Genomic DNA, 17,861 nt, shown 5'->3' with positions numbered 1-17,861 from the left:
TAAACTATTAGATGATATATGATGGACGCATTGGACAAACGGTTGTATGAAGATCAGAATAACAGCTTCTAAAGCAGAGACAAAAAAGATACTTCATAGATGCAGGGAAGGATCCTGTCTGTAAGAAGGATCCATCTAAAAACTGTGATAGACCTGGCTTCCCAACAAGGACCAGGAGCAAAAGCCATGCGGCTAAATAGATTCACAGAGCTAAATAGGTGAGGGTTCAAAATGAATTTAAGTGTCTAAATCAACAAGCTCATTTTGAAATGAAGAAAAATGAACACGAGACAAACCTTACATTTTCATTCCTGCAACTAAGCATCTGGTTTCATATCTGACATACCTCAAACCAGCTTGCAGACAATGACTAGCGTATTTATTTGTGCTCTAGTAGGAATTTAAAACACTCCTCAGTTCTTATTCAGGAAGAGGACAACGACTCCACCAGCTGACTTTTCTGATACAGGTACAAAACTAAAGACTTTAAATTTGAGTGCACTGACATAAATCTGAAAAACTATTTTTGATGTCTAAATTAATTTATAGTTTTTGATAGTGTGTTTTCTAATATGTATTCCAGGTACAACCATGAGACTACTAGGTTACTTTTGTCTTGTGGTGAACTTGGCATTTTCATCAGCACTCTCCCTCCCTTCTGTAAGTATGTGTATGGGGTTTATATTTTAAAGTATTATCCCAATAGCATTTACATAAACATAACCTTTATATGTCATGAAATAAAGTAAGTAAATTCATAGATAGTTAGATTAAAATGCCCTTTTATATACATATATATACATACAGAGAGAGAGATATAGCTATTTTCAATCTCCGAGCAACCATTAGAAATTCTGTGTAACAACCTAACGCATGTAAGGCAATCAGTAAGGATTCATATTATAAGGGAAAATATTAGTTTTAAATATAGCTGTATGGTCTTATGTTTAATTTCTTTCAAACCTTTCATTCCAGGTAGAGGTAGAGATAGTTGGTAAGTGTCAATTTATATATATATATATATATATATATATATATATATATATATATATATATATATATATATATATATATACAAAATATCACATTTATTAAATGATTGCCAATTATATTTATGGTTGATGTGTCTTTGTAGATGTTGGTGAAAACAACACTATCGAAGAGGGTAAAGTTACATTTCTCTTCTCATCCACATTTAACTTTGATTTAGTGATTTCTTTGTTAGAATGACCTTTGGTGAAGTGATTTCTCTATTAAAACCAATAAATTATTGCTCTAATTTTAGATTTAACGCTTGATGATATTCGTGAGGTAGGTTTAGTTCTACAAGCATATAATCAAGGTGCTAATCTTGAAACAAACATATAAATGTTTTGTCTTATATTGTACGCTTCATGCACATTTTTGTTAGCCTCCTAACATTCAAAGAAGCAGCATTCTACCTGGAAATGATCTCTGGACATCGCCAATCCCCTATGTCTTGGATAAAGACCTGGGTATTTATTTATCTTTTGATATAGAATAAAAATCTAATTTCTTTAACCTGTAATTATAGGCTGTGGCATTTATTGTTCCAACAAGGTTCTGTATATTAAATGCTCACTTCTGAAAATGGGGTGTGTTTCAATTTTTTAAATGGCTTTAATGTCATGAAGGAAACATCAGTAATTAATCTAATTAAGATATGTTTGTTTAAAAATTTCCCCTTTGAATTCTTTTATGATTTAATTTTAAGGCTGCAGAGTAATTCTATGTCATGTTCTTTGTTACACTGCTTTGTCATTTATTTTACAATGAAAGAGTTGAACGCCAAAGGATTCATCATGAGAGCCTTTGAGCAATTCAGATTGAAGTCATGCATCGATTTCAAACCCAAGTATTCTGAGGACTATTACATTGATATCCAAAAGTTAGATGGGTAAGTTCTCTGTTTTTTTCTTTACAATTAAAACAAAATTCTGTATTTTGTAGGGGTAAAACAATTGATTTAATAACGTTTCGTCCATATCATGATTAATGGTTTCCAATTCGATTCGGGACCGATTTTGGTTCTTTTAGAACGATCCGGTAGATTCAGTGACTTAAAGTCAGTTGAGTAAATCTTTAGCCCAAATTTAACCAATGTGACTGTGAAATAAATACCTGCATACTGGACAGAGTATTTTCTGGACCATAAGCTGCTATTTTTTCCCCACGATTTGAACTATGCAGTTATATGAACGTGTGGCTTTTCTGTGGATTTTTTAATTTAGCACAAGCACATGCATTTGTTTGACATCGTGCCAGGCACGATAGCAGACAAATGTCTCAAATTCACACATTTTGACATTTATGTGCCACTTTAAAGCTGACAACCCAATGAAGAGACTGTGCGCAACTCCTGTAGAACTGAAATAAAGAGCCGACAAAGCCCCAGCTTTCATTAGAAGCTCTTAATATCATGAGCCAAAAAGCTAATGGGAGCTGGCACTCTTCTCTGTCCATATTCTAGGGGTGATATGTAGAGCTCTCCTTATAGGTTTGGTGGAGGACAATTCGCTATATGTCAGCGGATTGTAGCCCAGGGCAGTTTATATGTGTACATTTCCAGTAAAAAGAAAAAAAAAAGAAAAAAAAACATTTTGTGAGGTGCACTCTACTGTATAGTCTGGAAAATACAGTAGATGAAATCTCGTAGATTATTGTTGTTTCTTTTAAGGGAACTTTGGTATAAATTAAAGTGCAACCATCATCTCTTCAAGGTAATTCCAAAGCAGATTTACCTGCTACTTTCACTGCCTTTTCAATGTAAAATATTACAAATAGAACTACAGTGACTTGTTCTCAACAAAACAAAACAAAAAAATAAAAAGAACCTAAGCTGACTGGAACTCAACTGACACGTCATCCTCTTGCATTCGGTGAATAAAGCTTTAGGTTCTTGGATTGCAGAACTTTTATTGATCCAACGCTCTCACAAAAATGCAAATTGTAACATTGCCCAATGGCTTACAACCAAAGGATCTTACATTTGCTGCAACACTGTGATGAATAAAACAAACCTACGACAACGGTCAAAAAACTGTTTGTTTCTGCTGCAATGAGCACACATGCTTTGCGACTCCCTGTCACTCCATTTAAAATTGATAAAGTCACCCACTGCCAATTTTAGGTATTACAGCAAACAGGAAAAGCGACTCCCTCTCACTCCATTTAAAACAGAAAAAGTCACCCACTGGCAATTTTAGATATTACAGCAAATAGGAAAATAAACCAAAAAAACTAAAAAAATATGGCTCTAATAAAGACATTAATGTAAAAAGACATATGAAATTGACATGCCTTTAGGTTAATTGAGCAGGGTTTGAACCTGCTGTAACTGTCATTGTAAAACAGACTACTCATGATGAAATACAAATACTGTTTTGTGAGTTTATTTTTTTTTCTTCAAAAACATCAAGTGATCCATGATCCATGACCTGGCCACGGTTCTTTAAATATAAACTGGTCATGTTGTTTTTTGCCAAATCTGAGATTTTACAATCACTGAACATGCTGGTGAGGCTTCTTCAGAGCTTACCATTGGCTCTACAAAAGCTGACTTACCGTGATGCTGCTGCAAAGGAATGTTGCCAGCGGCTACGGTGTCTGGTTTATTATAGTCAGTAAACTCCTGCTCTGTGACTTCTCCACATTCCAAGCTGTTTTGAAGTCAGTCACCCATTGTCATGAAATCACAGACAGACGGACTTAATCCAATCATGTTAAACACCTTTATCATTAAAAGCGCTTACATAAAAACCACCAAAGGAAAAAAACAATGTCCTACAGTGTGTTAATTCCTAATATCAATACAGTCAAATAATTACAATTTAAAACAATATTATAGTACTTCATGTCATTTTTATTAATGTAGTTGGATCGTTGTTGGATCGCAGGAATAAAAGTTCTTCCATCAATTAACTGATGAATCGTTACACCCCTAGTATCTTGACATATTTGACTATGACATCTTAGGATCAGGTATATAATTTTTTTAATTTCCCTGAGTTTAATTGAACTGAAAAAAATATTCAAAGATTGGATTCACTCATTGGATTCAGGGAAAAAAAAAACGAGAGATAAAATTGTTTTGAAATATGTGTTGTATACAGTAGTAATGTTATATTCTAAAATTTAATCACTTTCACTGGTGGAAGATACTTTACTTATCTCAAGGTTTTGATATACAAATCTCTGGTGTTTTTCTATTGTAGGTGTTTCTCATATATTGGTCGACAGTTTGCCAATGGACAGGACCTCTCTATTGGTTCAGGCTGTGACTCTCTTGCCATCGTTGAGCATGAGATTCTCCACGCTCTTGGATTCTACCATGAACAGTCAAGATTTGACAGAGATGATTTTGTGCAGATCGTACCTGCCAATATTATAACAGGTAGAACAGATTTTATTTTTATCATTATATTTTTTAATCAAGGTTTTGTTCTGAGTTATGGATGCTTTTCTTAAAGTTAGCATACATACATTTTCTCAATTGTAATGTTGAAGAGGTGTGTCAGCCATGACAGCCAGAGAGAATCCAGGGTTCTAAGGTTATCAGGGTAGATCTCACCGACCCTTGAAGCCTTGAGACTGTGGAGTTTATTTGAACACCTTAAAGTATTCCTCCCACTGTCTGACAATGTCCTCATTCAAGGTCAAGAGCTCCCACCTTCCACTAAAAGTAGAACGAGCAAAGCACTGATTCCCCTCTGGAAGCACCAAAGGGCTTTCCAGAAATACTTTGAGGCCGACCATGGTGGCTTCAAACTCCTCCCAGCCTGAGGTTTTGTCTTTAGAAATTTACACTTGACCTCACAATATCTACTTACTCCCTTAAGATTCCAATAAGATAACAAGGCTCCATACACTGGAAAAATTATCTAGAAACAAGTAAAAAATATCTTAAGTTAAGTGTATACAGTATACCCTTAATTTGAGTAGGTAAATGAGATAGTTTGCCAATGGGAGGAGTAATTTTACTCTAAAAATGAGATAATTAGACAATATGCACTTGAAATAAGACAATGTAATTGTGTTTCCTTATTTTAAATGTAAATTGTCTTGTTCCATTGGCAAAATATTTCTTTTACCTCCGTAATCCAATAAGAAATGCACTTATTTTAAGAACAAAGGACTTATCTAGATTTCGATTTTTTTCCAGTGTAGGACTCCTTATTTAGCTTGACAACATCTCTTAGTGAACGTTAAGTTTAAATCGTAAGTTAAGAAAATTTCATTTGTTAATTACTTAAAGACAGAAAATATTTTTTTCTTATATACCCGGTATGTTATATATGCATGCATATAAACTCAGGCATCAAGCGGTTAATCAAAATAAGTTGAAGAAAAGAGTGAAATGCTTAATAAATGTTTAGTCTAAAGGAGTCTGGCCTCTATTCTAAACTACTCAATAGTACTAAACAACCCCATTCAGCCTTGCAACAGCTTAAATTAATAATTTAATTACATACATGTGCATATAAATCTAAATTAGTTTAAAGGCCCAAGAAGCATGATAAAAGACTAAAGCAAACCGTAAGCCAGTAGATACTTTTTACAGCCCTGTATACTATTTAGATATGTACTCTTTTGTATCTCCAATACTTTTTATTGCCAAAATAAGATATAAATAATACATGCAGAAATGTACTAGTTTAAAACCAGTCCCAAAAATTGTAAATAACCATCTGACTTCTTTTGTATGCGCTAGATCTCACAGAGGTATATACTGTATTTTAATCAGAGTGTGTTTTGTATTAAAACAACTGAATATAGCCAATGATGTTCAATCTCAATCAATTATAAATAAGTTGGGGTTTGAATACTTTCCTATTAATTTTTTTTTTTATGTTGAGATAAAGGATGCAATAATTTTAAGTGTAGTATTTTTTTATATCACACAGGTACAGAGCATAATTTCAGAAAGGTCAGCAGTGATGAATCCACCACCCATGGAACCCCATATGACTACATGTCCGTGATGCACTATGGCAAGAATGCTTTTAGCAATGGGAATGGTAATGGAACAACAATCATCACGGTGGACCCTAGATTCCAAGATGTTATTGGTCAAAGGCTTGAAATGAGTCCTAGTGATGTAGAAGAACTGAACCTCCTCTACAATTGCAGTAAGTGCTTACAGATAAAATTAGCAAAACATTCTCAAGATGTTTTATTTGGTTCAAATCCACCATTTGGTCTAAACAAAGGAAAGACAAAAATTGGTGTTTTTACATTCTGTTATTCACTAAAGGAAATTGTTATTTAAAAAAGTGTTTTTAAAAAATATTTAAAGAATATTTTTTTAAATCATTCAAAAAATAATCCATTTGTTTTATACTTTGGAGAACATGCTTGTTCCTCCCTCTTTTCAAACATTTTGTACTCCAAAAATTTTTGTTAAAGATTTAAAAGTTAACCTTTTAAAAGAAATGTGATCACATTAGACCATTTTTAACCCCCATAAAAAAAACTTTTTTGATGCTCTTTACATTTTTTTCCAAGTCCAACTTTAAAGAGCTCCACTTTTCATCAACATTTTTATATTTTTTTCCTAACTAACGTAATACTTTGCTGCTCTATTCACACCTGTTTTAATCTTCCCTTTTTGAACTGTAGCACTTTGAGATTTGAATTCAAATGTAAAGTGCATTACAAATAAAATTCATTATTATTATTATTACTTTAGTTTCCAGAATTACATAAAATGATATTAAGTAAAATTACAGACCTTACATTAACATAAATAACCATCTTCTTTTGCAGATGCAACTATTTCCTTTATTTTTTACTGTGGCTTTTCCAATGGAACTATGTGCCAAATGAGTCGCTGTTCACAAAATGGAAGTAACTGGGAAGTCGTCACACAAACCCCTGGGGGTCCAAGCTCTGACCATACCAGTCTATCAAGCGGAAGTGGAGATAATGGTTAATTTAATTATTTTTTTCACTTTAAATTCTAATATCGTAATGATAAATACAATTTAATGACTTGTGAGTTTTGAGTTATTCATGGAAGATTTCATTGGTTTAAATGTAAATGTAAAAGATTCCTTTCAAAAAACCCTTGCATGTCTATATGTTAAAACAAGAAAAGTGTAAAAAAAAAAAAAAAAAAGAAAAAAAAAGAAAAAATAATCATCAAAACACTGTTGATGTCACAAAAAAATGTTTGTCCTAATGGTTTTGTGAAACAATTTTTTTCACTTCACTTCCGATAAGGACATGCTATTATAAACATATCAAAAGAGGTCACACATATTTAATTTAAGATTATAAATTATATTTTCTACTTTAATTTATTGTGCAAATGGCTCAAGTCATATGTAAAATGACATCAAGGTTAGAATCCACCAGAAAAAAAAATGTTTTTGATGTCCTTTCAGGTCAACAAACGGGATACTTTATACATGGAAGCACGGCAACAGGTCAAGAGGGCGATTCAGCACGGCTGGAAACTGAAGAAGTGAAGCCTAACAGAGGATGTAATGTTCAATGCTTGCAGTTCTACTATTTCCACAGTGGAAATGAATCAGATGAACTTAATATCTGGATCAGAGAATTCCAAGATGAACAGGACACCAATGGAGTTCTCCGCCTCATGAGCCAGATTACCGGTAATGGGTAGCTTTGTTAAAAAATTGAACTAATTTTTTAATAATTTCTTTGTCTCCCATTTTTGTTTGGGACACCATTCATTTTCACTTCTGCTAGTTTTTATGTGTAAATTGTGTAATGTAGTTAATTTTTGAAAATCTTACTGCAGGTTCACCTACATCTCACTGGAAGATCCACCATGTTTCCTTGAATGCCACCAAGAACTTCCAGGTGGTGTTTGAGGTTCGGAAAGGAGCCGGAAACTCTACAGGAGGCTTCTCAATTGATGACATTAATCTCTCAGAGACAGAGTGTCCACATGTTGTCCTGCAGATTGATGACTTAGAGAATCTTTTAAACACAAGCAACACTGTAACAATAAGATACAGTCCACGACAATATTCAAAAGATGGCCATGCGTACCGTATAGCTGCTATACTTCGCAAACCATCTGTTGGAATGTTTGTGCAGCTCTTGTCTGGTGATTTTGACAATGAACTGCAGTGGCCTTGTCTGCAAAGACAAATGATTTTCCAGCTGTTGGATCAAACCCCGAACAAGAAACTGCAAATGTCCAAGGAACTTGCTTTTCTTTCAGTTGAAACTCAAGTGACAAGTAGTGGTAAGTCTACAACTAATATTTCCACAGAGAACAACTAACTGACATTTAGAAGAATATGGATGGAAACTATGGAATGAAAAAAAGATTCTCCATGTTTGTCTCTATAAACAGGTATACTTGCCTGGAATAATCCCAGGGACAATGGAACTAAGGTTCTCTATGAAAATAATGAGTATATTTATGGTGGACCACTCTGGGGTTACTCACGATTTGCAACCTTGGAAGAACTGCGATCCAGAGAGTTCCTCAAGGGGGGTAGTGCCATTTTTATGTTTAATTTTGAAGGTGAGTTAAATGTTTTCAATTTGTAATATTGCAATAACTTCTGTCTTATTTATGTATATATATATATATATATATATATATATATATATATATATATATATATATATATATAATATATATAATATATATATATATATACATTTAACATTTATTAGGGAAACTTTATATTCTCTGGTATTTTATTTAATGTTAAGTTTTTACACAAAGAACATCTTTGAGTAGTTGTTACAAGAGGAAATGATTATGAAAAAATATCCCAATTACACCAAATAAGCTTAAGAAAGATTAAGCTCAACTATGCTCTTCTTGCTGATATACTGATGCTGTATCCAGAGTTCTACTTAATAAAGCTCTTCCTGTCGTAATATCTCATTAAACTCAAATAGTAATTACACTATAAGTATTTATATTCATTAATTATTTGATTTTGCTTATGACCCTGTGACATGCTTTTCTTTGTGTGCTTTTTCATATGTTTCTTTTTAATGAACAGCAGCAATTTGATTTGTCATGCTACTGAAATGTGCTAGACAAGAAGACATGGGACATTGTCTTTTTTGTCTCTCTGGTCTCTTTTGACTTGGGATTACGTTAAAACATTGAAATATTCAAGAGACATTTTATTTGTTTTCCTTAATGGAATTTTGTGTATTGACAGATCTCACCCCACTGATCAATGGAACTACTCTGCCATGTCCTCAGTTAAGACCAATAAAGACAAGAAATCCTACCAAAAATGTGGATGAAGGTCCATGCCTACCACGGTAAAATAAATTGTCAAATGGATATTTACTGTTGTCAGATGAGTTTACATTCCCAGAAAATGCTTTAATAGGAGTTATTATATCTCAACAGTCGGGAATCTCAATACTTTGACATGTAGAACATTTTTTTATCATTGTAACTAACTTAAAATAACATGACACTGGTCTTGATTCAATGAAAATTAAAAATTGTCAATGCTATGTAAGGGGTTTTAAATCAAGCATATGTGGCATATCTATCTTTGTTTTCTACCGAACTGTTTATATTTTAACTTTCCAGGATTTTATCTACCGCCCATCCTCCTGCTACTACAGACAACAAGTATTGCCTTTAAATGATGTTCCAGTCTCTCCTGCCCTTCCTTGTCTCCTTTTGGTTCTTTCTTTTTCCTTGGAAAAGGGAATTATTTATTGATAATATCACTGAACTTTCTACCTGTGTTTGTAGTTTATGACAACTATTACAATGAGCTGTTAAGGATAGCAAACACAATTACAAAGGAATGACAAGAGAGAAGTCAATGAATGCATTTTGAAATTCTAAACTTATAAAAACTAGGAGGTAATACTCCAAGAGAAAAACAAAGATAAACTTTTCAAAAAATATAAATATTGCTCAATAAAAAAAAGTTCATTAAGAAACACAAACTACTTTATGAAAGTCAGAATGGATTTAGGTCACAGATATTCACTGCTATGGCGATTCTGTAACTTACAGAGGAAGTCATCAGTGCCAAAAATAAGCTGTATTTTACACAATTAATTATAATATATTTATCACGAAATAAGAGCATTATGGTGTATGGGTTTAATACAGTAATGCTTGTTGTTTCCTCCAAGGTTAGAATTGGGACTGATACTGTTTATGCTCTACATAAATGACATATTTAAAGTTTCACAAGTATCCAAGTTGGTTGTATTAGCAGATGATCCAAATATGTTCTGTACAGGTGAGAGCTTACAACAGGTCCTGGAAGATTTCCCTGAAAAGATTAATAAGCTAGAGACACTGGTTTGACAAAAACAAATTTTCCTGGACCTGGAAAATTGACCTGGAAAAAAGCCATTTGGAAAAGATAAAGGAAACATAGATGTGAAAGTCTAAAGACATGAATAGAGGTGGAGAGAGTAAATTAAATAAACCTTGAATTTGTGATTATCTCATATCAAAGATGTTCAGAATAAATTTCTATATAAGCTTTGCAATTATCTGTGAAGCAAAATACTTTCTGAACTATACAGCTTTACACATCCTTTGCTGTTCACTGCTTTTACCATACTTGAGCTACTGTATAATATTGAAATGTTTAGGAGGTGTTAATCTAAAACAGTAAATTACTGTGTCATCAGCATAAACTTGCATATTAGCATCTGACATGTTTTGGTAAAGTAACTTCATGTACATAATGAACAAAAGGGGACCCAATATTCAGCCCTGTGGTATCTCCTTTTAGACATTCAAAAATTCTGAACACAGACTATAACACTCAATGCACTGAGTCCTGTCACTCACATAGTTGCTCAAGCAGGTGACAGCACCATCTGATAATCCAAATCAAGCAAACCTATGCTTTGAAACAGCATGGTCCACAGTGTCAAAAGCTATTGACAGGTCAATAAAAAGCGAAGCACAGCATAACTTTTTTATCAAGATAAAACAAGTAAGTCATTAGGCACTATAGTAAAAGTATTAATTCTACTTTGCTTTTCATGAAGCCTTAATGCTGAAGTACCATACCTGTTCTTTCTCAGAGATACTTGGTTTATATATTAAATTCAAACTAAAATAGATCTACTCTTACTGAGGATTTTATTAAAAATTACATCTTTGATGACATTTTAAATGTCCAAACATTGAAAGCTGCTTTTGACATCATTTAATCTTATCTCATATGCCCCTTTGAATTATCTTTTCTGTCTACTCAAATAGTTTGACATGAGCAAAATTATTACCAAATAAGTTTATTTTCATTTTCAAGGCAGCTAGCTGGGCAATCTCTGCAACAGTATCTAAACTGCAGGCATTATTGTTATTAACTTTTGAGATGGTATCATATTGTTCGGAGCGAGTCCTTTTCTGCAGAGCAGATGAAGGTGGTTTAGTTGTATAAACCCAAACTGCACTTTTTGGTCTACATGCAAAATGCTACCTCAGGCTAAAAACCTCTCCCTGAACACACACATTTTACGATGAAACAAATTATAACTCAACTAACTTCAGAACTGTAGTCTATTCCTAATTTATTGACCTAAATATATGTATAACTTTATCACTAAACGAATTAAGTTGACTACTGATGACTAACAGTCGGCTCGCTGGCACTGATCATACTGCTGATATACATCCAGAATAAATCCTCTTTGTCTGCTTAGGCATACAAATATTTTTAAGTTCTCTGGGTTATGCATAAATAACCTTAAATTACTTTAGAGGATGGCAGTTGGTTCTAAAAAGGTGATTTTTATATCAATTGTAGTGATGGACAAGTATTTTTATTGAGCATGTATTTGCAGTATCTGTAAAAGAACCTAGAGCTACAATCAGATGTTAAACAATACTGTGAATTTTACAGAGTATACGAAAGGAGTATACATTTTGAGCCTGACCATGGATAGGATGGGAATTGATCTAGGTGATGAGAGGAAGACCTTGGCATGTACACTTGGTTGAGCCTGACAAGGCATAGGAGGATTTTGATAGTTAATGAATTTAGAAACCAAATGGAGTGAGCAGACTGCCTTTGGCTTGAAGGATGGAGAAACGGAGAGAGATGAAACGGTGACAACTGTTCAATCTGAAAGTTGAAGACCTTTGAAAGACTGTGAAGTTGAGGAACAACAGGCAGGTCTCACATAGGAACAAAGTGAATAGATCTGAGAGGCCAACCACCACCAGATAAAGGCAGAATGCTATACTAGAAATACCCTATTGACATCAATGAAATAAGTCTTTTAGTGTGCTGACTTGGAGACTTTCATGCTGTGAATTGACTTTGGGTTAGATGAATAGCTTAGAATAGGATAAATGTATTCTTCCCCCAAAGAAAAGGGAATGATATGAGAATGTGAGGCCCTAGCAAGAGAGCTGAATAATTACATTATTACACTGTGCTTTTTTTTTGCCCTTTTCGGGGGAACTTTCCAGTCGTGCGAGAATTTTCCGATCGGGGCCGACTTTCAGCCTGATCGTGCGCCATACATTGTGTGGTGTACAGGTAGTAACAAGGGGCAATCAGCATCTCGCGACCACCTCCCGATCAGGAATTGTGAGGTCGAGAGGAAAATCAAACGTGCAAATCTCTCAGTGGACATGTGCAAATAATGCTTCTTCTTTTTCTTCTTCCTCTCAGATGTAAACACAGAAGCATTGTGGGGGTGAAATGGAGTTCTCTTTGTAAAATTGACAGACCATAGTAGCCACAACCATGTCTTTTTCCAAATACATTGTTGCCTTTTCTTTTTCGGGCTTTCAGCACAAAACTGCAAAAATTGCCAAGGCGGCGTGTTTCACTAGTGAGCTTCATATTACTCTTCTACTCATTTGAATTGAACGATTCAGATTAGCTAGCCGAATAGAAGGAGTAGAGGGTAGCCGCCTGTGGCTGGGGCTGCCTGTCACAACTCCAGTCCGGCTCGCGGAGTGAGTGGAGAAGTGTGCGGAGAAAGCTGCTGTAGAGGTGTTAAGCTTATCCATGGAGATGATGAGCAAGAAGAAAAGAAGACTTATGTCGGGGGGAAGAACAGGTGGAACAGTGTGGTAAAAGAAGATGGAACTGCGGCTGGAGCAGGTGTAGTAGGAGCAGGGCTTGGGAAGTATGAGCCGGGGCGCAAGAGGGCTTAGTGGAAGGGCAGACGATTTTCTCCAGGGTTTCCAGAAGATGTAAAGAGTAGGGAACTGAGAAGATGAAGGATTTTGAGATTAAAATCCACAGGGTAAAAGCAAATTCAGTTAAACAATCTTGGATGAGTCTGAAGAGATTCCCCTGGCTCGTAACTGTGTGGCCAAACAAGTACTATGACATGTTATCTGAGATGGAGAGAGGGCCAGGTCCTCACAAACGAGCAACAGAGATCGCACGTCAGATTTGAAATCATACATAACAACGCATTTGAGAACTGACACTTGAAAAAATACATCTCACCTACAGAGTCACAGCTCAGCTAAAGGCCAGGAGAGTCCGTGGATGGAGAAGTAGAACCTTACAGGATGGTTGGCTGAAGAAGAAATAGGACTTAGTGGTGATTGGCTGGAGGAGAGGCTCATGATGACACTGTTAAATTCAAACAATATTGGGATGAGGTCTAGTTTTAATTTGCATCTAAAATTAATTTAAAATTTTGTTTTGAAAAATTCCTTGTGCTCCTGGCCAAGGAGGAGAGTACTATCTGGTTTGTTATCAGCTTCAACAGAAAGGGTTGGCGAGGGTCTTCAGTTCAAAAATGCTTATCAATTGTTCTTTTAGGGACAGGTTATATAGAGCTTGTTTTTTCCAAGTATCAAGTTCAAAATTACTCAATATATTTACAAAGCTGCAAACAAGTTTATTAAATATTAAATGAACATTAAATATCTTGTATTTAGGTTTGTATAAGTCATATAAAGTTTAAAAAGTATTTGCATATCATTGTATTCTCTTTCTATTTTCATTTTACACAAGTGTGAGTCCAGGTTGAACTCTGTTGAGCCTGCTGTGGCAGGTTAGTGCAGGTACATATACAGTAACAAGGAGATCAGTGACAACTGATCTTGTTACTTTACTGTAAATATTGGTACTTTACTGTAAATATTGGTTTCACAAGATTTATGGTAAGGAAAACAAAATATGGAAAAGGGTTTCATCTGCCAAAATGTGTAATTTTAAAATTGCACATTTTAAAATTATTTTTAGATTAAAATTACGAAATTCGTACAACACTTTATTTTAGTGTCTGTTTGATAACATATTTTCTATTATTAAATCAAATGTTATGATAACTTATTTTTGTACGTTTTTATCCTTTCTTCTTATTTCTTGGATGATAACTTTTTTCTTCATTTCAGAAGAAAATATGCTGCAGCAGTGCTATTCTTACTAGAGGTTTTATTTCACTTTAGAGCCAGTGTCTTCATAAGATTATCTACTTTTTCATTTAGAGTCACACTTTCTACATCTGGAACAATTTGATGGCTGGATTGCTAATGTTTTTTTTAACCCATTACCTTTCATGTCCTGTCCATTGGTCTTATGTGGTGCCTTCAAATTTGCAGCCTCATGCTGCCACATAAAGGTCACTGTCTGCCATTACAGAGGATTTGTCTAGCAGGCTAGACCATCCCTAGAGTAAAAGAACAGCAGCTGTTTTAATTCATGCTTTCAGACATTTTAAAATGTTTGTTTGATGATTTTGTTGTGGCATATTCATTAGAAAATACCATTAACAGAGGAAAGTGGTACTTTTAGGTGTCTGGTTTAAATTAATTTTAAATCACCTCCCACTAAACATCGGTATTTCAGTAGTGTAGTTTGTAGTTTGATTATTATGTTTGTAATTTGATTATATATTTTTATTATTTATGAGTACCTTTCAAGATTCCTCTATGGATAAACATGATATCAAATAAAATAATAAAAAGATAAATAACATGGCAAACACTGACCTTTTTTAATGGAATAAAGATAAAACCAACTGTTAAGAGACTGTCGGGGCTTTCCTCCTCAGGCTTGTTTCCAGCTATGACCTCCATACGTTAGACACATGAAACCTCTATTCATCTCTTAAGCTGAATGAAGAAAAAAGATACAGGAATTGTCAATGAATATTATCAAATGGTAGTGGGCATTGGTGTGTATGGCCTCTGTAAAATATTGCCTAACAGAAAAAAGATGCTACAGTCTATCTGATTATTTTTTTTGCTTTAATCTCTGTGTTGAAATGGCCCAAAGCAAAAACTTACCATAAAAAGACATAGTTAAGGGTTTGAAAATGCCATTCTTTGTTTCTTTGTTCAATTTAATGCACGTAAAAAAAAACTATAATCTAAAACCATATTCCAATTTCCCTCTGTGTTTCCATAGGTTTTCTTCCTTAAACTATTGTGTTATATATTAAAATGTCAGAAGCTAGAATTTTCCAAATTGTTCCATGATATAGTGATTATATGATTACCACTAAATTTGAATAATTTTTTTTAAATAATTTAAATGTAAGGGCTGGTAATCTTGATATCCTGGCATTTAGAAAATAGAATTGGAAATTTGGTCATTTTATTTGATGCAAAAAAACAAAACAATTACCTGATTCAATGACAAAGTTAGATTTTCACTGTTATATTAAAAAAAAACGACATAAGTCATGTATCTTATATCTTTTTCTGTCTTGAACATTTATTCAAGTAACTTGAACGTTTATTCAAATTATATAACAGTAATAATAAGTGAAATGTATAGCAGTTTTGTAATTACATTTTTGTTTGTACTACTGTTGATCCAACAACTACAGGCAACAGGTATTACCTTATTTAATAACTTATTTAATAACTTAGAAATAAAGTGTATCTACTATAACAATGCAAAATCAAGAGTCAAGTCCAGAAAACAATAATACAGATTTTGAATATATATACAAGTAAAATTGCTGCAAATATTAATGCTCTGATTGGCTTTAAAAATCAAAATATTTAAAAAGACTGAAGATGTTTAAAGCTATTTGGAAACATTAGGATTGAATTTTGAGTTTTCAAAAGCTTCAAAAGGTCAAACAAATATTGCAGCTGTAATACAAATGTTCTTTACATAATTTACATTTATTTTGCAATTATACATATTTTGCTATGGACATTTTTAAGGCTGCAAAACAATATGTTTTAAAATAAAGCTGAGACGTTGCAGAATTTCATCTACCACCATTCTAACAACATAAGACAACAGGTAGGCCCTAATTAAAATGACCATCTTGCTTCCAGAGCATTTTAGGAAGATTAGATTTGATAGGTCTTCTTTTTCACCTTTAATTTCTTTGATTATATTCATATACAACATTTTATGCAATACCCTTACATTCAATGCTCACCTGGGGGAGTGCAAATATGTTTTGAAACTAAATATTTTTTTACCAAATAACTTTCAGACTGTCAATTTTTGTGTGAACACACGCCCATCTGGCTGTGTGTTAGAACAACAAATTAAAGTGTAGTTTGAGCAGTTACCTCTGCTCACATGGAATAAATTCACCAAAAAATCCATTCAAAATTTAAGAATTTGTCAAAAAAAATCATCCAATTCCTAGTTGAACATAATTCAGTTAAAATCTTTTGACTTAATATGTTGAACTCCACTAAACTAAGCTACTGTGTGCACATAGAAAAGAAATGAAAACAGTTGAAAACCATTATCCACTAAAGGATGCAATGATATTAGTTTGGCATGGATTTTCATGTCTTAGAACTAAAGTTTATTTTGAAGAATTTGAAATTAGGTCAAATTACCTTTTAAACTAACTTAGAAAAGAGGTTCTTCATGACAGTTTTAGTGTGCTTGGCATTTTTGGTGTTTGCTTGAAAGCAACTTTTAGATCATTCATGTCACGTTTACTTTAATGCAGTTCTTGTTATTTGGGTGCAGAGGAAATGTAGGAAAAATTTTATTTTCAGAACTATAAAATTAAAATTCGAATGTGAAAATACCTGGCTAGTGGATTCAAATTGGGAGCTTGAATTTTAGAAAATATGCCAAGGTATATTAATAACTTTTTTGTAAACACAAATGATTTTATTCACTCTAACTGACCTTAAGAACAAAAGGTTTATATGACAAAATGAGAGTGATTTTTCATTGTTTTGTAGGTATTAACAGTAATCATGTGTCAAATGTATCTCAGTTGTGTACTTACATTTTAATTTGTTTTTATACAGGATTTCATCCACTGTTCATCCAGCTACTACTACAGACAACAGGTATTAGCTTATTTGACAACCATTTGAAGGGTTTTGCTTAAGATTATATTCATAGGCCCAAAAAAAATTATATTGTAAAATAAGACTGTGAATATTTTGCAGAAACTCATCTACCATCATTCCACCACCTCCAGCCACGACAGACAACAGGTATTCCCTAATTTAATAATCATATATTAGTCAAAGCCTTTTTTCAAGTGTGTTTTTAAGTAATCTTCATCTTTTTTTAAGTAGTTTAAGTATATTTTTATTGCTCTTTCGTTGTCATAGTTACTTTCTTGGTTTGCTTAGTTTGTCATCCTATTCATAGTCATTCCAAAAAAGTCAAAAAAACAAAACAACTGGGCTTTGTTTTCCAAGTTTGAAGACATTTCGCTTCTCATCCAGAAAGCTTCCTCAATTCATAATGTCTGGAGTAACGTTGAGTTCGCGGCTTATAGAGGGGCTCAAACAAAAGACTTGTTATGGCTTAGAAAACATGCAAATTGAAACGAAAAATAAGGTCCACCCCTTAGTAATAGGGAGTCGTTGAGGTCTTTGTTAGCCTGCAATACCCGATACTGGCCTATGCCTCTAAGGCCCCGTCCACACGAAGACGAACCCTGGCCTAAACGCACAAATTTTTCACCAAACCAGCCTC

The 17,861-nt window shown here is 33.7% G+C and overlaps 1 protein-coding gene across 1 annotated transcript; it reads left to right on the top strand.

Annotated features, from left to right (window-relative positions):
- Window positions 1–403: 403 nt before the first annotated feature.
- On the top strand, window positions 404–9,800 carry LOC107082993 (meprin A subunit beta-like). Its single transcript, XM_015371919.1, has 15 exons — window positions 404–469; window positions 584–660; window positions 976–994; window positions 1,136–1,165; window positions 1,286–1,311; window positions 1,412–1,496; window positions 1,801–1,918; window positions 4,236–4,414; window positions 5,925–6,149; window positions 6,787–6,948; window positions 7,407–7,637; window positions 7,787–8,239; window positions 8,351–8,524; window positions 9,183–9,288; window positions 9,569–9,800. The coding sequence occupies exons 2-15, from the start codon at window positions 592–594 to the stop codon at window positions 9,621–9,623; spliced, it is 1,932 nt and encodes a 643-aa protein (XP_015227405.1). The 5' UTR covers window positions 404–469; window positions 584–591; the 3' UTR covers window positions 9,624–9,800.
- The last annotated feature ends 8,061 nt before the right edge of the window (window positions 9,801–17,861 follow it).

The sequence above is a fragment of the Cyprinodon variegatus genome, unplaced genomic scaffold (assembly GCF_000732505.1).
Source record: "Cyprinodon variegatus isolate N-32 unplaced genomic scaffold, C_variegatus-1.0 Scaffold66, whole genome shotgun sequence".
NCBI classification, from domain to species: Eukaryota; Metazoa; Chordata; class Actinopteri; order Cyprinodontiformes; family Cyprinodontidae; genus Cyprinodon; species Cyprinodon variegatus.
The sequence above is the reverse complement of the archived record's forward strand: the minus strand, read 5'-3'. Positions and strand labels throughout refer to the sequence as shown.

Coding starts and splice junctions, on each gene's coding strand:
- LOC107082993 (XM_015371919.1), top strand. CDS start 592: ATGAGACTACTAGGTTACTTTTGTCTTGTGGTGAACTTGGCATTTTCA. Junction 1,312..1,411: donor CGCTTGATGATATTCGTGAG/GTAGGTTTAGTT, acceptor CATTTTTGTTAG/CCTCCTAACATTCAAAGAAG. Junction 1,919..4,235: donor GATATCCAAAAGTTAGATGG/GTAAGTTCTCTG, acceptor TTTCTATTGTAG/GTGTTTCTCATATATTGGTC.